This window comes from Eurytemora carolleeae, unplaced genomic scaffold (genome assembly GCF_000591075.1).
Source record: "Eurytemora carolleeae unplaced genomic scaffold, Eaff_2.0 scaffold1608, whole genome shotgun sequence".
Taxonomy (NCBI): domain Eukaryota; kingdom Metazoa; phylum Arthropoda; class Copepoda; order Calanoida; family Temoridae; genus Eurytemora; species Eurytemora carolleeae.
This window is the reverse complement of record NW_019397505.1, coordinates 37,825-61,169: the sequence shown is the minus strand read 5'-3', so window position 1 is coordinate 61,169 and position 23,345 is coordinate 37,825. Positions and strand designations below refer to the sequence as shown.

Here is a 23,345-nt window from a genome sequence, read left to right as displayed (position 1 = left end):
CTTTATAGATACGTTATTAACTCGTCTTTATATATATAAAAAGAACATGTTCACAATTTAAATAGAAGATGGGCGCGAAGCGCCCTAAAAGCCTAGAAAGAAGGGCGCGAAGCGCCTTGAATTTCTAGTTATATATATACGCTATTAACTCGTCTTTATATATATACGTTATACAGGCTAAGCACAGGGACGTAGTGGAGGTTTAGCCTAGGGGGGTGAACTTTTTGCGCACGTAAGCGTGCCGAAATTTTTTTGTGCACTCCCTGACGGTTGATGTGCACCCCTCTATAAAAACCGTATTAAGAAAAATAATTAAAGTTTAAAATCTATATTAATCTACTTGACTATTAGTCATCTGATCATAATTACCAATCATACCATTATAAAATCTAGTAGTAAAAGAGCAAAAATAAATTTTTTAAAGTATTGTAACAATGTATGATTTTGTTGATCTTTTACGATCAGCGATTCAAGGGATTTTTTAGATCGCTGAGATCATAGCTACCTAGGGGTATCATGTCCCCCCCCCCTTCATATCATAAATCATATTAATATCAATAATATTATTATTAGATTACACTGAAGACAGTATTTTTTAAAGCTTTTAACGATACCTAAATCTGTATTTTGTACCGCTTTGTGAGAGAAAAGTTATGGAAACATGCAGCTGTTTTGAACCATTAAAAACGGGTTAAAAATAGCATGCCATTAAAATGATATAGCCTTAGAATTAACAAAAATAATAAAAAGCTTTAATAATACGTTGCCTCCAAATTCAAGAAGTCTTGGTTTGTTTGTAACAAATATTTTTAATATTTCCTCATTTGAAACCTGGTCCAAGATGTCGGAGTGTATGTTTAAGTGTAGCCTGGCCAGGTTGCACAGCCTCCCGCTCCCCACAGAGAGAATGAAATGGATTTTAAATGAATCCCCGCGAAAAAAATATTGTAAATAAAATTAAGGTACAAGAAAGAATTTGAGAAATTATCATAAAATAGACAAATTGTGACATTGTCAAAAGTCAATTGATAAGAAAAGACAAAATCTTAATATGTAAGTTTAATATATTAGAGCCTACCTCTGGCTCTAGGGGCCTAGGAGTGCATGTATAGGGGGTGAACAGGGGTACCGCCCCCCACTACGCCCCTGGCTAAGCATGGTACAAAATCACTTGAATTGTACAGAAGTACATGCGCACAAATTAACAGTTGAAACTTGTACATATGCGTATGTGCAGGAGTACTGTTACAATGTAAACTGTACAGTTGGAAATGGGTTACGTAAACATTCCAAAAGTGCAAATAAGAGCAATTCTAATGTACAGGATGCATCTAGTGATATAGATACGGTACAACGATCTGTATGTACTTTTATAGGACTAAATAGTACAAAAGTTGAACGTGTAGGAACTAAGAGTCCTGGATCTGATTCAGCATCCTTTACCTCTCCTCTATACTCAGAACTATAAAAATCCGTGAACTGCATAGGGGTAAACTTAACAGGGGTCCTTTTTATGCAAACCATTTTTAAGGGGGTAGGAATTATTTTTTTATTTTATATTTTTAATTCGTGTTAAATACTAATTAATATAATTATATTCCTCACTCCCACCCCCCATCCCCCAGCTCATCCCCCCTTTCTATTGGTTTGAGATGCGACCCTGTGAGTATAGTTTGTATCAGTGCTTGGTTGAACTTGAACCTGTGAACACGTGACCTAAATACTTTCGCGCATTCCTCCATCTTGATCTTAATCAGCATTAAATCTAATATTCAAACATACTTTTAAGGCAAATTTCTTTATATATTTTTCAGATATTTTTGGCTTATTTTTCTTAAGTGATATGTGAATTGTGAAAATAAAGGAACATCAAAAATTCTACACAAATGTAGAAACCCCTCTTTAAGCATTGTGTGTACACAATGGGTACTGTACTGCACTGTCTGTTGTTGTTTTTAACCGGAAGTATCGCCCAGCAACCCACGGCGGAACGTAGAATCGCTCAGAACCCAAACGGTAATAAAGTATTTTAAATGTCAATCACTTCACACATATCTACTAGTTTTTAAAAATATAATCACTCTAACACTTAGTTGCGTCGAGAATAAATACATTGTACTTTAACCGGAGGATTTATTGGTCTTGTCAAAATATGGAATGATATTATTAAAATTAATCCTGAGCCGCAAATTTAGTACTTCAAATTATCCAAAACCGTGTTTTAAACCCAAAGTTTGCTTTCCAAGCGCGCCTTATAAATTTCACATTGTATTTACCATAAGCTATTGTTCGTTAATAAATAATTTAATCGAGAAAAAAAATATGCTTTATCCCAATATTAAACAGTTTTTTTCTTTACAGTAATATCTGTCATATCTGACATTTCAGGTTTAGGTTTTTTCACCACTTTTTTTTAACCATTAACCAACTGCAAATTTGCCATATTTCAGAAAATATTCTTTTATTCAAAACTCGGCGTTCTGAGCGCTTAGCTCTAATCTTCTATTTTATTTGTGAATATTTAAAAAATGTAAAATACAAAACATAATTTGAAAAAATCTTTTAATTGAATAATTTTAACAATTGAATTAATGATTTTTGAAGGAAAATTCTAGTTTTAAAAAGTTCGGATTTGATGTCTTTGTTAACTTCATTTGTACACACAAACTTTTTTAATAAACCCCCCCCCCTCCCTCCCTCCTCCAACATTACCAGCTCCTCTCTATAAGGTATTGTTTATGCATAAGAGGTGAACATATAATGTGAAATGTGAAACAAAATCGCTTCCTGTATAATTCCTATGTAATTTTGCGGGGTTTAAGCTAGCTATTTTACAGATAATTTGCAAAAATATGCAAATTTTCAATTCGGCGAACTCGTTGAAAAATGCGCGGTAATTTTCTATTTCCAAGTTTTCTAGATGAATTCCAAGTTTGTAAAATCATATTCGTTGGAAAATCTTTTCTTTAGGGCTACAAAAAAGTACATGTGTATTAGGGCTACAAAAACGTACATGTTTATTTGGGCTACAAAAATGTACATGTGTATTAGGGCTACAAAAACGTACGTGTGTATTAGGGCTACAAAAACGTACATGTGTATTATTGCTACGAAAACGTACATGTGTATTAGGGCCACAAAAACGTACATGTGAATTAGGGCTACAAAAACGTACATGTGTATTAGGGCTACAAAAAAGTACATGTATATTAGGGCTACAAAAACGTACATGTTTATTAGGGCTACAAAAACGTACATGTGTATTATTGCTACGAAAACGTACATGTGTATTAGGGCTACAAAAACGCACATGTGTATTAGGGCTACAAAAACGTACATGTGTATTAGGGCCACAAAAAAGGGCTACAAAAAAGTACATGTGTATTAGGGCTACATAAAAGTAAAATTTAAGTCCAAGGTGTTGAGACACTTTAATGTCAACCGAGTGTTGAAAATGTATTAAACTTTTCCGAACCGTGGTATGATTTTTGTCAGTCCCTTGCAGCCTGAAAGGGAGTTCAAAGTGTACAAATCATGTAAATGTTCACAAATTGTATGCAGAAGAGTACATTTATACAGTATGTTCCCTAGACTATCCATTTCAATTTCGAATTTTTTAAAGCTGTTAAATAAACTTTATAAAATGAATTAGGTGAAAAAAAACATCATTTAATTTATAGTTATAACGGAAAATCATCGTTTGTAAAGTGGAAGGCATAGAGTCTATGTGAAATGATCATTGGTCAATTATGAAACCAGCCTATTTCATAATTTGGTTTTCTTTTAATATTAATTTTAGATTTTCTATATAATGATATTCCAGGGCCCAAAAGGTTATATAGCACAAATATGTGAAGTACACCTGTAGTATGGAAACAGTACAACAAAATGGCTGTTTTACACTTTTTTCTAGTAAATTCCCCTCTAATATATATTCTATTCTCTTTGGTTAAAATATTTAGTTAATTTTACGTTTCCTGGAGTAACCGATATGGACCGTAAATTGTCCCACTTTATTTGAAGTTAAACACCGTGTAAGCTTTTTATTGCTTCCTATCTCTCTTTGCCCGGGTCTAAAACTTTATTCTTTTTTCAATTAAAGAGCTGACAGGAAATTAAATAAAAATAATGCCTCCCTCTGTCTCCCAAAAAAATAAAACTGGCATGACCGTATTTTTTCTCTTCAAAAGGTCTTAGGACGAAATGTTAACGGACCTTACATTTTTAGAGAAAGGTTTGTCCCGTTCACAACAGGTAGTTTATAAACTTTGGCCTAATCAAATTAATTAATAAATTTTGATTATTTTCAATTGGGGATATAAAAAAGACGATATCTTCTACATTGTTTCTAAGATAAAGGTTGTATTGCGATCTTGGTTCAACTATGTGTGAATAAAGTTACCCCCTTCTTGTGTGTGCCCGGTAGAGCTAAAGAGAAATGGTTCAATTTAGTCTACCTAGTTCAACTACTTCTCCCATTCAATTAATTTGGCCCCTCATTTAGATTAATCAGTTCACAGTACTAAAACTTTGTTTTAGCATATTTGAATACTAGAGCTTTAGGCGAATACTAGACAAAGTCCCTCTCTACAGTTTACACGATTCCTTGAATAATTTTACTCAACCTTTGTATATATATTTTTATCCTCCGTTTTCCTTCTTCTTAAAGATAGCAACTACAGTTTAACATAGAACTTTGGAGACACAAAGAATTTATAAAATGTCGTTTTCTAAACCTATTGCTGAGAATATGTACCCGATTCTGATAATTTTGAAAAAACAAATTTTGTCGAAACCAATATTTTTTGGACACTGAACTCTGCTCAATTCTATGATAGGTGTTAGATACAGATTTTTAATCGATATACAGGTATCCCACAAATGATGAGACTTCAGAGACGACTGTACGGAATTAATATTGTCTGTTTCCTTATATTCATGATTCCCTGCAAGTTTGCAACCATTAACTTTTTCTTTCTTTCTTTGCTAAATAATTAAATAAGACAGTATTAGACTACATTCAAGGCAAAAGACTTAATTTACACTTGGGATCGTCATATTATATAGGTTTCAGGTCGTCTTTACAGTCTCATCATTTGTGAGTAACCCTGTATTAGTCATGATTTATGATTTTAACTTGATCGTTTGATAGAAAATTTTAAACTTGCGAAAATATTTTTAATTAATGTTAAATGCAGAAAAGTTTTATCCTTGCAATCCGCGAATAAAAAGTATTTGATGTAAATGGTCTGATAACATTTAATTTTGCAAATGCAATTATGGAATGAGTAACTTGATTTCCAACTGCAAAGAGCAAATCAAACCCTGAAGTTTAAAAGTTTAATCAATTAAAACATTAACATTAAACAAACAGGGTGACCAACATAGTATATTTTGATTTTGTTAATGGTGCCGTTTTTAATTAATTTAGTGATAAAGACTGATTAGTCGTGACCCCCCCTTCTTGTAAATAAAACCAAATTTAATTTTCATGATTTCTCATAAAAATTAATTTCGGTTAAATATTTCTTCATAGCTGGTTGAATATTAAATTTCTAAGCATCATGTTAGATTTGTAATTTCTCCGCATTTTCTCAGAGACAAACAATTCAATTTTAAAGATATCTTTAAAAATTTATAAAGGAGTTGAGTCTTTGCCATAAATTCTGATTTTTAAATCCCTACATATTTGTAACCCAGTGTCAAACCTTGTGTTCTGTTTGAATATTTATTATGTATTAAAAACCAATGCATATCCAATATTCAATATATCATATAAAGATGTGCTTTGTATTAATTTGAATATAACTGTGATTAAATATTTAAGATATCAGAAATTATGATAACTTTAAATCTAAAAAAGAACATTTATGTTTAAAAAAAGGGCAAATATACTAAAACAATACATTTTAAAACGTTTATCTTTTTTAACAAAAAATAAACACATTTAGTTTTTCCTTAAAGACAATGTTTTCTTTGGTTACAATTTAATTTTCGAAACATGCACTCCTGTATGCAAAGTTCATTAGCGCCTGATCCAATCAGGGTTTAGTCATGTGTTTGTTGTCTATTCTGAACCAATAGTATGGCGGTAACATATATCTTTCTATCTATCTCATTATCCAATCAGAGTTATGAATCCTTCAATCAGCGCTATCAGTAAATGGAAATATTTACTTCTACTGAAACTATAGTGAACAGTCCCGTCAATTCCCTTTTTTTCCAATATTGGGACAAAAAAGCAATAAATTGCAACGTAACGCTGCATATTCAGGGATTGCGGTTACATTGGCGTAAAATTGGTCTTGTCCTTCACCAGGCATAATTATGTTTAGCAATATTATGCAATCTAAATATTAAATACCCCCCCCCTTCTTTGTAAATTTTTGAAATAAATGTAATTTTTAAAGGGAGTGTTCGCGAAAAATGAAAGGGGATATAGGCTTACTGCGATAAAAAAGTGCTTTTGATCGCTGCTTATCTTACTTCTATCTGTTGCGTTTATAAGGAGAAAATTGTTAAAAATGACTGAATGACTTGTTTGGAATTCAATTGGTTTGTTTACGATCCGAGTTGAATGTTGCATCTTTCTGAATTTGTATGGACACTAAGTGCTTCGGTATTGGTCGTTTTTAACAATTTTCTCTTTATAGACGCAACAGATAGAAGTAATATTAGTAGCAATCAAAAGCGCTTAATTTTCGCCGCAAGTCTATAGCCCCTTTCATTTTTCGCGAACACTTCATTTAATTTTTTTGAATTTAAAAAAAATAATATTTTGCAAAAGGTATTTCGAGTTTAACCTCTGAGCTGTCGGATAGAATTAAAACATAATTCTTCTATCTGAATCTGAATGAAGATATTTAGAAAATAAAAATCTTTTTATTTTGTAAAGTATATAAAGTATATATATATATAGATATATAGATATAGGTTACATTAATTTGTTTACTTTACATATAACACTTACAAGATGTGTATGGTTAATTCAAGTTGTTATCATAAACAGAAACATTAAAATACATATATATATATATATATCTGTCTGTGTCAGCTGTCTGAGTATATAAATATATATATGTATATGTATCTGTCTGTATCAGCTGTCTTAGTATATTGTTGAAGGTCGAGTTTAATTATAACATAATTACTGTTTAAAACCAACCAACCGTGGGGGACTCAGGGAGATTAAATATTTGAAATTTTCTTCATTTTTTAATCAAACTATTTATTTACAAGTATGTTAACTTTTCCCATAGAACAGAAATTTACAGTACGTATTTTGTTACAGTACGCTGTTTGCTTGTTTTCCAGTTCCTGTACAATTAAAGTATATTTTGTTCAAGCATTTCTTACAAATCATACATTTTTATTAGATTGTTAGATGTTAAGTATCTATGTGGCACGTTTTTCAGTTTAGTGCATTTCTTCCTTATTGGTTGCGTAATCATCCATTTGTTTGCACCCGACACAGTGCTTCAACTCATCACTGCTGTATTTTGTGGTAAAAAATTCAGCTACTGTTGTATGCGCCGTTCAAGTCTTTTTGAACTCATGGAAAATGTGAATAAAGTACAATTGCATCCTTGCCTTATGGATTGAGTTTAAGAAAAAAAAAACAATGCATGGTCGAATAAATGTTTCTTAGTTTTCGGTTTATAACAAAATTAAATGCATTGTCATCTTATTACAATAATACACGGCGGTTTTAATGCTTTGAAATATAATTCTTATTCAAACTATAATATGTATGTTTATATTGTAATTTTGTGCATTTCAGTGAAATGTCAAAGTAGTTTTAAGTAACCCCACCCGGCACCCCTTACCTTATTAAACTTTATACATGAAGTCTTAATCACTGGCTTTCAGTCTGTCTGTCTGTCTGCTTTTTTATGTCCGATCATAACTCACGAACCCCTTAACCTATTTGCCTCCAAAGAACTACAGGAAGGTTCTTAGCCTGATTTTAAAATTCCAAGTTGAATGGATTTACTTTTAAAGTGAAAACTGAAGAAAAAGCTGAGTTCCCGAGCTGATGCTCTATAGTTTGAATACTGTGTATGTTTTCTATTTTTAAATTTACATTTGTTTGACCATGTCTACACCAAGGTTAAATCTGGACCCGGGGGATTCAATTAATTTTCTCAGGATATTCTGTGAAAATAATTGTTTACCTGTAAATCCTGGGGATATATACGAAATTATATTACATAATTGTCTTATTTTCTTCAGGAATTTACAATTGTCAATAAAATAGACAGAAATCATACTACATAACCCCCCCCCCCCTCCAGGCATAAGTGGAAAATATTTTTTTCTAATATTGATATACATGGTGACCTAAACGTACTTTGAAGTGCTTCCAGCCATATTCAGCGTGCTCAATTAGTAAAGAACATTATCCTAGTTGTAATTTTGTTCGCTGCCTTTCTTTGTCTTTTCTTTTTAAATCTTTTCATTTTCTATATTTATCATTTTTTAGTTTCACTTGTTTAACTTTTTATCTCTGTACTTGCACTTTACTGTTCTCTGCTTGCACCAAACCCTCCTCCTACCACTCCCCCTTCTTTTCTCTGCCTGCACCCCCCCCCCCCCAACCCAAGATGGGTCGTGTGCCTGAATTCTCCAGGTGAAAGTTGGGGAAAATATTCAACCTTCCTTACAAACACTGGCGTATCCGCAACCCGCAGTTACAAATACTATATGAAATTATTTAAATATATTTTTACTTTAATTTTTTTTCAAGGAATCATTTTTTTATATTACAATTTTCTTTGATTTTTAAAAAAAATTTAATGAAAAAAGTTTGGAGCGGATAGGCCAGTTTGGTAAATTCCTGGCCCAGCTTTATGCAGTGTAAAGCCCAGACAGTCAAAATCTTTGCATAAACACATTAATGTGATGTAGTAGTCTGAAAACCTTCATTATTTTGATGAAGGTTGAAGATACGTCATGTTTTAGTGATCTATCTAGAATTAAGAGTTTTTTATAGAACCTAATAAAGAATTGAAACTATAGGTTTAAACTTGAAACTATGGTAAATCTAGGTTGAAACTAATAAATCTAGATTTAAACTAGGATATCTAGGTTGAAACTAGTATATCTAGGTTGAATCTAGAATATCTAGGTTAAAACTAGTTTATCTAGGTTGAAACTAGAATATCTGGGGTGAAACTAGTATATCTAGGTTAATAATAGGCTATCTAGGTTGCAACTAGTATATTTAGGTTGATACTAGAATATCTTGGTTGAAACTAGTAAATCAAGATTGAAACTTGCATATCTTAGTTGCGACTAGTATATCTAGGTTGAAACTAGTATATCTAGGTTGAATCTAGAATATCTAGGTTAAAACTAGTAAATCTAAGTTGAAAATAGTAAATCTAGGTTGAAACTAGGGTATCAAAATAAAAGTTTGAGTAGATTGGTGTAGAATTGTGTGGAAAGGAAATATTGCAGAGAATGTAGTATATCCTTACTCCCATATATAGTTAGGCAATCAAACCAATTCACTGCCCTTACACAGGAAATATTGGAGGAAATATTGGAGAGGGATGAACGAAAAGAAGGCCGTAGGGAGAGGTGATAAGAAGAAGGATGGATGGAGAGGTCATGAGGAGAAGGATGGAGGGAGAAGGGAAGAGGAGAAGGATGGAGGGAGAAGGGATGAGTAGAACGATGGAGGGAGAAGAGATGATGAGAAGGATGAAGGAATTAAAGAGATGAGGTGAAGGATGGAGGAAGAAGAGCTGAGGAGAGGGATGAGAGAGAAGGGATTAGGAGAAGGGATGATGAGAGAAATGGAGGGAGAATGAATGAGGAGAGGGATGAAGTGAGAAGGGATGACAAGAAGGATTAAAGGAAAGGTATGAGATGAAGTGAGAAGGTGTCCTACTATAAAAATTAAAAAAGATTGAGAGGAAGAGTAGATTAGACTGAAGACAATGTTTTAATGACATATTGATTTAGAACAAATCTCAAGCGCAAATGTTAAACATGTCAAAATGTCAAATAGATTGACAAGTTTATCAAATGTTTCGAAGATCTCTTGTTGCCGTGGGTTTACATTGCTCATAGGATGGTTCTATACTTATATGTTATAAACTCAACTAATTACAGGGGTATATATACATTATACAATCCATCAAATGGATTGTAGGCATAAATTCCTGTGATTCTCGATTTGGGGAAGGATGTATGATTCGTAACAGTATCTTGTGAAAGCCAAAGGATCAGAAAAATATTTTTTTATTTTAATCTAAAACCCAGTAGATAACTATGACACAGCCCTGCTTGATTTTGGTTCTAATCTCAGGATCAAATTTAATGAAGTAAATTAGCCGGATACATGGTGACAGAGATTAAACCAATTTATCCTATCAAACACACACTCCCTCTCACACACATACAAAAGCACATTTTTGTACAGATTTAAAAATATCGACTGCCGGCTTAAAAAATATGAAAAAATGAAAATATGCAAAGGAAATAGGTTCTTACCACAAACTCTGATTATTATTTTTATATTTTGACCACCCGATGTCGTAGAACTTTGATATTTCAAACTTTGAATTCGTTGTATTTACATATTCTTATTCATATATTTAAATTTCCTATTATTGTATAAAAGGTTCTATTGTATATTGTTTGAATGATAAAATAACATAAATACTGGGAACTCAGAAGAGGCATAGGAACCTTCTTAGCTTGGCTTTAAAATTCTGAGTTGAGTGGGTCGACTTTAAATCACGAACATTTAGTTTCCCAGTAAAATCGACTAAGTGTACGTGGGTAAACGGCGGGAGTAACTATGAGTAATTAGGGCAGTGACGATCTTTAGAATTTATGGAAACCCATGAACATTTCAGTTCAATGAAGTACGTAGAAAATATGGCGGTCTGAAAAGCATGAATCATAGAATGCAAATATTGAAGAAAAGCGATTCAGGGAAAATAATCCAAAAGTTAAAATCACTAAAGATTCTTAAATGTCAAAATGATTCATAGAATTATAAAAAAAATTGTCAAGTGAGAAAGTGAAAAGCTGAAAAGGAAAAGAAATTAATGATTAAATCCATTTATATTCATAACGATTGATCCTGAGGAGATGAGCAGTGTAGCTATGCATACAAACATTCAAACATTGGCACCACTTATCTTATCTTGTTATATACTTATATAGGCATATACTCTTATCCCTCCCATATCCTTCCAAAGACCCTCCCCCCCCCGCCAGCCCTTTCTTATCAAGAAAAAATAATTTTTATTCTCCATCCTTTATATAAACATTAGACATTAATAATACCAAATCCATAAAATTGGACCGAATTACATTAATCTTTAGAATGGTAAACAAAGGAATTGAGTCTTAGCAACAAATTCTGATTTTTAATCCCTATTTCTTTACAATCCAATGTCGCAGACCGTAGATATTTAATAGTATGAATTTAGATGGATCAAATAATTCAAGTTTGATATATCAAAGGTTTACATCATCTAGTTGTAGAGTTATCGGTATTAGAAAATTGAGATTTGTGGCAAGGACTCAATTCCTTTGAATCTTTAATATTCTTTAACATAGGGATGTTCACTAAATCTATAGATGTTTTGTATTCCTATAGTTTTGAATGCAATAAAACGGAACAGATTAACTAAAACAATCAACCGTATTAATTGATTTAATTTTAATTTTATCAATTACCCCCCCCCCCCCNTAGACGTATACTTTACAATCATCAAAGGGACTGTAGACGTATACTTTACAATCATCAAAGGGACTGTAGACGTATACTTTACAATCATCAAAGGGACTGTAGACGTATACTTTACAATCATCAAAGGGACTGTAGACGTATACTTTACAATCATCAAAGGGACTGTAGACGTATACTTTACAATCATCAAAGGGACTGTAGACGTATACTTTACAATCATCAAAGGGACTGTAGACGTATACTTTACAATCATCAAAGGGACTGTAGACGTATACTTTACAATCATCAAAGGGACTGTAGACGTGAATTTAAATGACCCGTGTATATGCCATGTCCGATTTACAATTTGTCTTTTAAATATATCAAGGTATCCTGTCAAGTTTATTCATTGTCTCTGCTGCTCAAATCGGCAAGACAATTGAAGAGGAACCAAATTAAAAGAATCAACTTTCAGATTGGAAAATATGGATTTCCTATTTATCTATTATTAGGCAAAAGTTAAAAGCTACCCTTTTGAATTGTTTACATGTCACTTTATAAATGGAGGGTCACTTGCATTGTCAACGGTATAAAAAGTCAATAAAAGTAGATTTGCATTTCAGGTGGAATTTTATAAATAGAACTCTGAATTGTGTATTATCTGATTCAGAGAATTGTTACATTTGGATCACGTTTTCATTAAATAATATATACATCCCCCCCCCTAAAACGTGGTTTAAAGATAGAACAATTTGTCCCCCAGTTGATATTTTGATATCATGACGCGAGGGTTTTAAACCTGTCAACCTAAATGTCATTGTTTAAATAAAAAATAAAACATTTTTGTGTTTTTTTTTTCGTGCCCAATTGACAGCTATACATTAGAGCTTATTCACACTTTTTCATACTTTCACGAATTCTTTATTTTTAAAGTTCTCGGATTGAAATCTTATCAAAGCATAGTTAGCGTGAGCTTGAGCTTCTACATTGTTAACAGGAGCTTGAGCTTCTGCATTGATAACATGAGCTTGAACTTCTACATTGTTAGCGTGAGCTTGACCTTCTACATTGTTAGCGTGAGCTTGACCTTCTACATTGTTAGCGTGAGCTTGAGCTTCTACATTGTTAGCGTGAGCTTGAGCTTCTACATAGTTAGCGTGAGCTTGAGCTTCTACATTGTTAACCGGAGCTTGAGCTTCTACATTGATAGCATGAGCTTGAACTTCTACATTCTTAGCGTGAGCTTGAGCTTCTACATAGTTAGCGTGAGCTTGAGCTTCTACATTGTTAGCGTGAGCTTGAACTTCTACATTGTTAGCCTGAGCTTGAGCTTCTACCATAGTTAGCGTGAGCTTGAGCTTCTACAATGTTAACCGAAGCTTGAGCTTCTACATTAATAGCATGAGCTTGAACTTCTACATTCTTAGCGTGAGCTTGAGCTTCTACATTGTTAACGTGAGCTTGAGCTTCCCATAGTTAGCGTGAGCTTGAGCTTCTACATAGTTAGCGTAAGCTTGAGCTTCTACATTGTTAGCGTGAGCTTGAGCTTCTACATTGTAAACGTGAGCTTGAGCTTCTACATAGTCTGCGTGAGCTTGAGCTTCTACATAGTTTGCGTGAGCTTGAGCTTCTACATTAATAGCGTGAGCTAGAGCTTCTAAATTGTTAGCGTGAGCTAGAGCTTCTACATTGTTAGCGTGAGCTTGAGCTTCTACATTGTTAGTGTGAGCTTGAGCTTCTACATAGTTAGAGTGAGCTTGAGCTTCTACATAGTTAGCGTGATCTTGAACTTCTACATAGTTAGAGTGAGCTTGAGCTTCTACATTGTTATCTTGAGCTTGAGCTCCACATTGTTAGCGTGAGCTTGAGCTACTACATTGTAAGCGATAAGTACAAATTTTTGGCAAAAAATACAAAAAATAAACATGAAAAAGCTGGTTGTCGGGTGAAAAAAAACCATTTTCTGTAAAAAAAAGACAATTTGCAAAGGAATTGAGTTTTTGACACAAACTAAAAATGTCAAATCTCCAAATCTTTTAAATCTGATGGTTTAAATGTTTGATATTTCAAACTTTTTATTATTAGAATTGATCTAACAGAATTCTAAAGTTTGAAATATCAACGGTCTACGAGATACAGGGATTAAAAAATCCGAGTTTGTGGCAAAACTCAATTATTTTGCAGACGGAATGGCAACAAAGCAAAAACATACTGAAAGATTACAAAAAGGGGCGCGAAACGCACTTCAAGAATAATAAACGTAAACTTTATAGCTATAGTTTCTTAATCATAAATAGGTGCATTGTTCCAAACCCATGCATGAAAAATAAGCGTTAAGAAAACAAATTGAATCTCGAAAAAAACTGAAGGATTTAAATAGCGTGGCATTACAAATTTATAAAAACACGTAGCAGTCTTCGCTTTTTAATTCAACAAAACCTTTTTGGGAGGATTTTTAATCTGAATCAATCATACAACAAGGTCGATTCAGGTTTACTCTAATCTACTGAATTTGAACTTAGATAGTAAATTCGTGTTTAGCACAATGTTCTGAATAAATCTGATCATCATTTTTTCATTTTTAGAATTACAATTGAATGTTAACTGTGGGTTTTTTCAATCATTGTTCTCTGTCTCTCTTTCTGTTAACCAGTGCATTTCAGAAATTTTTTTTCTTATTTTTCTTTCTGCAATTTTTTATCGCAGGATCTTTTTAAGATAGCAGTATTGCGGATTTTAGTTGGATCAGTCTTTCTTGTTAATATTTACTCTAGTTTAAATTATGTTTAGTCGTTCAACTGTCTATTTATGCATCTAATCATTTAGATATCAAACTATCCACACATATAATCATTTAAATTTCAAACGTTTGAACTAACTTAATATCTAACCATTTCTTCTTGCTTAAAAAGCTGACAATTTGATTGGTCATGCTGGGTTATGATCGAATAGGGTTGGTTGGTCGAAAGGAATTAAGTCTTTTCCACAAACTCTGGTTTTCTAATCCCGATATGTTGCAACCAAATGTCGTAGACCTTTCATATTTAAAACTTTAGATTCTCTCGGAACAAATAATCTAAGTTTGAAAGATCCAAAAATTACCAATAAGGTTACAAAGATATAGCGATTAGAAAATTTGAATTTGTGGCAAAGACTCAATTCCTTTGCTAGTAGCTGGGTTTAGTATTTGGAGGTTCACACTTTGGATTGGGGGAAAGGGTTTGGTAGGAGGTCCGAGGGGCGGGGGGGATATTTTGAATAAGTATTAGAATATTCCACGTTTACTTCATTAGTCTTGATCTCAATCCATCATTTTAGCCCTGGATTCCACTTTACATATATACATATATTAATCTTATAATAAACCCGGAAGTGAATTAGAACTTTTACCGTTTTAGATAAAATAAAAGTTTTACTCATAAGTAGAAAATTAGGTCCTTGTAAAACTAAAATTGTAGGGTTAACACCCTAAGCACATTTACTTCATTAAAAGATAGTTGTTAGCCATATATAGTTTACAAATCAAACCGATTAAAAAATCTTGGTAACACTGCTTGAAAATATTAATCTAGTTTTTGTGATTAAATTTATTTTTAAGTACCTCTCTCATGGTTTCACAAGGAAATTAAAATCTTGAAACATATTTCTGATTGCAATGTTTAGCAACGATGAACTAGAATATTTAAAAAACTTTTCTTTTGTTTTTTAATGCCATACTATAAACGTAATATACGCAATGATACGCAGTGCAATGACAGACCTCTTGTACGCATTCCGTCATCTTTTTAGATATTGTAATATATATTTTTATATAAACAAACAAACCATTGTTAAAATATTTGCTGAAAGTTTTGGCCTATTTATAAAATGAGCTCACGAGCGTAGATTAATAAACGCACGCACGCGTAATGAGCGCTGATTGCAGACGAGGGGAGGAAGGGCAGACACAAAAACTTCTCATCCAAACCCCAATTCTCCTCATTTTCTCGTCCGAGCCACCTCGAAATTCTTGTCCTTCGATTATTTAGCGTTTAAAAGTTTCTATTACTTGAAGATCAAACTATTTTTTTTAATCTGGCCACGTTAGGGCAAAAAATATAGATAGACGTATTGCAATAGTTACATCATATTAGAATCTTTAAAGCAATGAGAATGTTGTCAAACTCTATTACAGCAAATCTCTTATGCCTTCGCGATATAAAGCAAATAGCAAAATATAATTTGAAACTGTTGTGGATGGCCTTTCTCCCCTCTCCAGACCAAGCAAATGCATCAAAGCTAAAAATATCTGAATATGAATTGTTATATTAAAAAATATGTAATTTTACTTTTTACTTCTCATTTGTTTTATATGAGTATTGAGTATTTTTAAAGAAAAGCTCAGCACAACCAAGAAATAAATTGATGTTGTTACAATCTTACATTTATTTGAAAAAGATAAAGATGGCGTGCTGTTCCTTTTCTTTAAAATTATAGAGCTTTATATATATTTATAGGTTTAGATCATGTCTATTTTGCACCAAGTTTAATAAGCCCCTGCGCGCGCTAACAACAAATCAGATAAGAATTGCAGTCGTCCCGTGCAATTATTCCAGATTCAGACTTGGCGCCAGAATTTTCAAAAATTTAAAGGAAAAAATAAAGATTGGACATCATCATTCTTTGATATTAAAATAAGACTTGTAGGCCGTAGGTTATTCTTGTCGTTTTATGGTACTAACAATTTTTACTTGAACTTTTCAAGCCATAAAATGAGTTTGAAAATTCCAATTTCATAATGTACATTTTATGAAAGAAAGAGTTGCAAATTATGTTTCAAATGGTTGGAATGCATTCAAGTAGATATAAAAGGTTTCAATGGTTCTTTATTTTATAGTGAAAAAGTGTTTCTGTATAATGAATGCACTAGCACTGCCATATCGATGTTTTAATGCGTTAATACCTTGGATACATTGGCTAATCCAGTTTACAAAATATCAATATTTTTAGAATTGTGTTAATTTTACATAAATCTTGTAATTACAAGTTACTCCAAAACTGTTGTGTACTTTGACCTTTAGATAGATAACCTTCAAGTCCAGAGCCCGCAACTTAAAACAGAGTATCGTCATGAAACCCAGTATCTGAAAACTGGTTTCATGGTTTGTAGATACCAATATTTGTCTTAGAAACTATTGTTTTATTTGGTTGTATTATCATTAAATCTTTACAAATGTATAGACCCCTAAAAGGAAACTCGAGAGTTTCGTTCCATCATACTCTCTTAAGCTTCCGGCTCTGAAGTACCATACACGTACATGCTGTTACACGGATTATTATTAGTTAGAAGGGATATATTTGTGTTCAATTTTGAGAGATTTTTTTAATCCCGCATTTATAATCACAATGTAATTTCATAATATTGGGCAAAAAAAGTTTCTTTTTGGCTCCAAGGCTAATAAGTAACATTTATACCGGCAAAGCATGTTTCCTGAAAAAAATCGCACATTTTTCTGAAACTTAAATTGAGTAAATTTATATATCCAACTGCATTGGGTTGTCATTTGGGAGATTATGTTTTTTTTGTGCTTTTACTTTTTTGTTATTAAATCAGTTTAAATTCAAGATTTATAATCACTCACTATTACGTTCGAGATCATAAATCTTGAATTTATAACTGCTAATTTTATTTATAATATTCTTTTTATTTGAATCATCTTTACAAGTTTTAAAACTTATTAAACCAGCAAATATATTATTGTGTGAAGATAAATTCTTACTTTTCAAATTTTCATGAATTATAAATTCATATTTTCATAATTATTAAGTTATGTTTATCATGCAGACGTCTAAATCTGTACCATTAGCCAACAATCCAGACTTTAACATATATTGAATAGAAGATGATCAAAGCACACCTATGCAGGAAACTAGAATGATGCGTGTATTTAAGATTATGGGTATATAGAGAGTATCCCGGATAACTTTAACCAAAATATTACGGGCTCTGAATAAGCTGATGTACGAAAACATCTCTATTTCCGCGAATATACAACTATTTTGAAACATGTATACCATAAAAATACGACAACTGGTTGATGGCTACCTATGTTTAGTCCTATACATTCTTTGCCACGCTATTAGACAGGATTTTGCATCAGATCATGCGCTATATCATCTTATCAATACAGCGGCAAGGACATGTCATGTTAACTTTTCTCCATGTCTACTTGTCTGCTTGTCTGCTTGTCTGCTTGTCTGCTTGTCTGCTTGTCTGCTTGCCAGCTTGTCTGCTTGTCTGCTTGTCTGCTTTTCTGGGTGTATGACTGTCTGCTTGTCTACTTGTCTGCTTGTCTGCTTGTCTGCTTGTCTGCTTGTCTGCTTGTCTGCTTGTCTGTTTGTCTGTTTTCATTGTCTGCTTGTCTGCTTGTCTGCTTTTCTGGGTGTATCTGCTTGTCTGCTTGTCTGCTTGCCTGCTTGCCAGCTTGTCTGCTTGTCTGCTTGTCTGCATGTCTGCTTGTCTGCTTGTTTGATTATCTAGTTACTTTTATACTTTTTCAACTTATCTTTTCAAAATAAAAAGCTCTCATGGTTAAGTTTGGTCATATTCTTTAAAAGGGAAGTTTAGTTTTTTAATATTTATTGCTTTAAATTCTAACAACTTGAGGCTAACCTTGCAATCAAATAGATTCTAGTTCAATAGATGGCAACGTAGAATTTGTACACTCTCAGTACAGTTGTCACAAGTGTCAATTCAGTTTTGTGTCCGACAAAACTATCAATAATAGTGATAATTTTAGAATAAAGTGCTTTTCCTACAGTAAAATAAGTGCAATTTTATGCGTTCTTTAGTTTCTGTTTTTACACTTTTTTATTTAATCTTGGAAAACATGTCAACTAATGTGAGACAATTTTGTTTTCCATGTTATATTAGACACTTGTGACGTTGTGTATAATTGGTTCATTTCTCTGCTGCTACCTATTGTACTTGATAAACTATTTGCTTTCAATTGATGTATATTGTACACGTGACATGGTGATCAAGGTTTTAATTCACCAAAACAATGATCCGTTATTTTCGCCACATATTTGAGAGATAGCGTCCATGCTAAAAAAAATGAGAGAGAAAAAAGTTTGGAAATAATGCAATGATAACTTTTCACGCTTGACTAGATTTTAAACCTTTCAGACTTCTCATTATATTTTTATAGTTTCCGAAATTGATGTTTACAAGTTTTATGGCATCTAGGAACTGGTTTATTTTAGAAATGAAAAATGTGATTTAATGATTTTTTTTATTGCTAGGTATGTTAATGTTAAGTAGAAGAACAAAGACTAAAACCTCAAAGCTAAGAACTTGGATTTTTGAAATTTGCAACAACAGCAAAACCAATTTAAGAATAGCTTTCTGATTTTTTTTTGGGAGGGGGGGGGGCGGGGGCTTTGATATTAACATAGTTCTTCAAAGAAGCTTCTCCTCTGAAAGTGACTGCAGTAGTAATTTCCTGTAAATATAATTTCTCTATAGAGTGGCATGCAAAATTCACAAGGGCACCTTTAAAACCTTCGGCTGGACCGATTAGGCTGAAATTTTTTGTGGAAACTCATGGGTGGCCGGAGGTGTTAAAGGCTAAAAAAAATTGAAATTTTATTTTTGACAAAAAATTTTTTGAAACTTGTATTTTTTACTTTTTCCAAATTTTTTTTTCCACTTGCAACGCAGGGCCCTTCAGCTTGTATAGCATAAAAATCATTCTCTTTTTTATTTCTTGTTCCTTTTTGTAGGAAATAGTTTACAGTAAAAGTATTTAACCTAGGAAAATTACGATTTCTCCCACACTACTAATGAGAGAAAGGTTTACAGGGTACCAGTGTGAATTGGACAAGTCCTTTTCTGCAGCTTAAACCTACGACTGCAGTCCCTTTAAGTTTAAAAAACCAACTAATGTATTGCCTGCATCTTCTGCCTTCTTATGGCCTGACTAATCGCAACTGCCTGCAACACTATGTCTTGTAAGATATATCGGCTTGTAAAGTGTCTTACCGTCATTTGCACAACATTATAACTAAGAGGATGAAAGCGGTGAAATATTATTTAGACTAAAGCAAACTTTCAATTTTTAAATTAAATTATTTTGAAAAGAATATGGCGGTGTAACCTGTTAGATCTGAAAAACAATTACAATGGTATTTCGCGTAGATGCAATAAATATATTTACAGCCAACTGGAAATAATATAAATGAGGCTAAAAAGTACAGACGGCGCCGAACCAGAAAATCCCAAAATATAGATTAAGTAAAAAAAAAGAACGTTTGAACATTTTTCATAAAATGTTGAAGTTTTTTAATTTTTCTTTAACGACAAAATTTAAATTAAAGTGTTCTTACTCCTGTAAGTGTATCCTAAAAGTCGTCTTTGAAATCAAAACTCAGTTGTAAACCACAGTATAAGAATGGGTAGTAGATGGTTAAAGGAGAAGGGGAAAAAGTAGAAGCGAGGAGGGAAGAAAAGTAAAAGGGAGGAGGGAAGAAAAGTAGAAGTGAGGAGGGAAGAAAATTACAAGCAAGGAGGGAAGAAAACTAGAAGTGAGGAGGGAAGAAAAGTATAAGCGAGGAGGGAAGAAAAGTATAAGTGAGGAGGGAAGAAAAGTAGAAGCGAGGAGGGAAGAAAAGGAAAAGTGAGGAGGGAAGAAAAGTAGAAGCGAGGAGGGAAGAAAAGTAGAAGTGAGGAGGGAAGAAAAGTAGAAGCGAGGAGGGAAGAAAAGTTGGTATAGTTATAAAGTATAAAAGATAGTTTGCCTCAAGCAACTGACACAGATATATTTTTTAAAAGAAATTATGATATTTCTTCGCATTTATAATCCTGATACAATCATAAAAATAATCCTGATACAATCATAACATTTATAATCCTGATACAATCATAACATTTATAATCCTGATTGTAATCGGTATCGATTTAGAATAAGATGAGGGTCGTGAATGGAATTGGTCTATAACTTTTAATTACAATAATTACTATAAATTAACATATTTACCAATTCAAGGCAACAGCTTGTTCAGCATTCATTCTTAATTGAAGATTTATCCATACATCTAACGATTTTATTCAAAAATGGCATCTTTTTTATATGTACTTTTATTCTTATTTGAAAAATACTGATGTAAGCTAAACGAAATGTTTACGAAAAATCTTACATTTAAACAATCTTATCTGATGTTTAAACTTCTGTGTGAAACAATGTTTTCCCCAGTTCAGCCAAATCTAATCTACCTAGAGACCCTAACGCGAGATACCATTTTAAATCTAATCTACTAGAGACCCTAACGCGAGATACCATTTTAAATCTTGCAGATATTAGGTTAATTCTGTAGATACGCCCTTCTTTTCTTCTGTTTATAACTTCATCAACCTGTCTGTTAGATATACAATTAGAATTATATCTGTCTAGTTGTCCATCTGTCTGGCTGTCCATCTGTCTGGCTGTTATTGTCTGTTTATTGTTAAATATGTTCATCTATACATATACCTATCCGTGGATCTGTATAATTTGTTAATCTATTTAATTTTCTATGTGTCTTTATGTTTATCCGTCTATCCAACTATTTGTCTATCTGTTTTATGTCTATAAACTATTATATCTTTTTGTTTATCCAATGTAACAATATCCATACAACTGATACTAAGGGTACACACGAGTAATTTTAGTATCAAAACCTCTTGAAAACCCTGTTTTCAAAGAAATCCACTTGAAATTTTTTTTCATGCTGCAAAAAAAACCTTGGAAGAGAGCTGATTATTTAAATTCTCCCATTGGAAAAAATAATCAATTAATGAATTATTATTCAAGTCACATTCATCATTATTATATTGCCTTCTCATTTGTTGATGATAAGCAACTTTACCCCCTCCCATTTCCCCCTCCAGGCCCCGCCCTATTACCTAAGAGCCCAAGCCACGCCCTTCGCAAGTACAAGGGCCGAGGTGTGAGGGTACCCCCCCCCTCAACCTGCCTGGCACAAGCCCCCGCCCATTTTCAACCTTCTGTTATGTTTGTATTTATAGGCAAAAGTATTTATCATAATAGATTTATATGTCGAGGGAGGGAAGGCAAACCTTTAAAAGAACCCGAGCCGCCTCAAAGAACAAGATCAGAATTGGGGCAAATATTTTTTATTTACAATACGCTTTAGTACCACGATTATTTTAAACAGTACCTTTTATCCAATCCAAAGATAGAAATTTTTTTTTAGCGGGCTCTCTCTAAATTTCGTTCCAAATCCATATAAACTTATATGCTTAAAGATTGTTGGAGGCAAGAAAATTAATAAGAAGCTAGTTAGCAACTCGTTTTTTAAAAATAGTCCTCTTCAGGGGCTCAGGGTGCGGTTCAAGTTATTCGCCCTCCCTCCTTATCCCCTAACCTTTCCCCTGCTCGCTAAATGCAACACTAATTCGTTCCGTAATCCAAAATAATATTCTCTCTCCTTCTCTTTATCTTTCTATCATAATCATTCCTTCTCTTTATCTTTCTATCTTTACCATTCCTTCTCTTTATCTTTCTATCATAAACATTTCTTCTCTTTATCTTTCTATCATAAACATTCCTTCTCTTTATCTTTCTATCATAACCATTCCTTCTCTTTATCTTTTTATCATAATCATTCCTACTCTTTATCTTTATCTAACAATCCACCACCAGTTATATTAAATGTTATGGTAACAATAAATATGTAACTTTCCTTTTCCTTTCTTTTTCCTTTTTTTAAATTGGGGGAAATATTGCAAAAACCTCTATTTTTGGAGGTTTTTGAAAATTTTCTCCTAAAACACTTAATTTTGTGTGTTTCATAAATAAATAATTATTTACTTTTTTAACCAAAATGATGGTATCTTTCTGTCTTCTTCTAACCAAACCATTGTCATTTTTCTATCTTCTTCTAACCAAACCATTGGTATCTACTCTACCTTCTTCAAACCATTGATATCCTTCTATCTTCTTCTAACCAAATCATTGGTATCTTTCTATCTTCGTCTAACTAAACCATTGGCATCTTTCTACGTTCTTCAAACCATTGGTATCTTTCTATCTTCGCCTAACTAAACCATTGGTATCTTTCTATCATCGCCTAACTAAACCATGGGTATCTTTCTACCTTCTTCTAACCAAATTACTGGTATCTTTCTGCCTTCTTCTAACCATTGGTATCTTTCTACCTTCTTCAAACCATTGATATCCTTCTATCTTCTTCTAACCAAACCATTGGTATCTTTCTATCTTCGTCTAACTAAACCAATGGTATCTTTCTATCTTCTTCAAACCAAACCATTGGCATCTTTCTACCTTCTTCTAACCATTGGTATCTTTCTATCTTCTTCTAATTAAAATAAACTTCCTTCTTCAAACCAAAATATTTGTATCTTTCTATTTACATCTAACCAAACCATTGGCATTTTTCTATCTTCTTCTAACCAAACCATTGGCATCTTTCTATCTTCTTCTAACCAAACCATTGGTATCTTTCTATCTTCTTCTAACCAAACCATTGGTATCTTTCTACTTTCTTCTAACCAAACCATTGGTATTTTTCTATCTTCTTCTAACCAAATTACTGGTATATCTAACCACGCCTACCCTATCTATCTTCTGTTGTCCGTCTATCTAAATAGACC

The 23,345-nt window shown here is 32.8% G+C and overlaps 1 protein-coding gene across 3 annotated transcripts in view; it reads left to right on the top strand.

The window, feature by feature from the left end:
• Positions 1-1,728: 1,728 nt before the first annotated feature.
• Positions 1,729-23,345, top strand: part of LOC111714637 (mucin-12) — a 53,925-nt gene continuing 32,308 nt past the window's right edge. The window contains exon 1 of one of the 3 annotated variants that reach the window (XM_023489782.1): positions 1,729-2,016. In XM_023489782.1, coding sequence (XP_023345550.1) covers positions 1,923-2,016 — 94 coding nt within the window. In that variant the 5' untranslated portion in view covers positions 1,729-1,922. The remainder of the gene's footprint in view (positions 2,017-23,345) is intronic. The other 2 variants (XM_023489784.1, XM_023489783.1) reach the window with 2 other exon arrangements.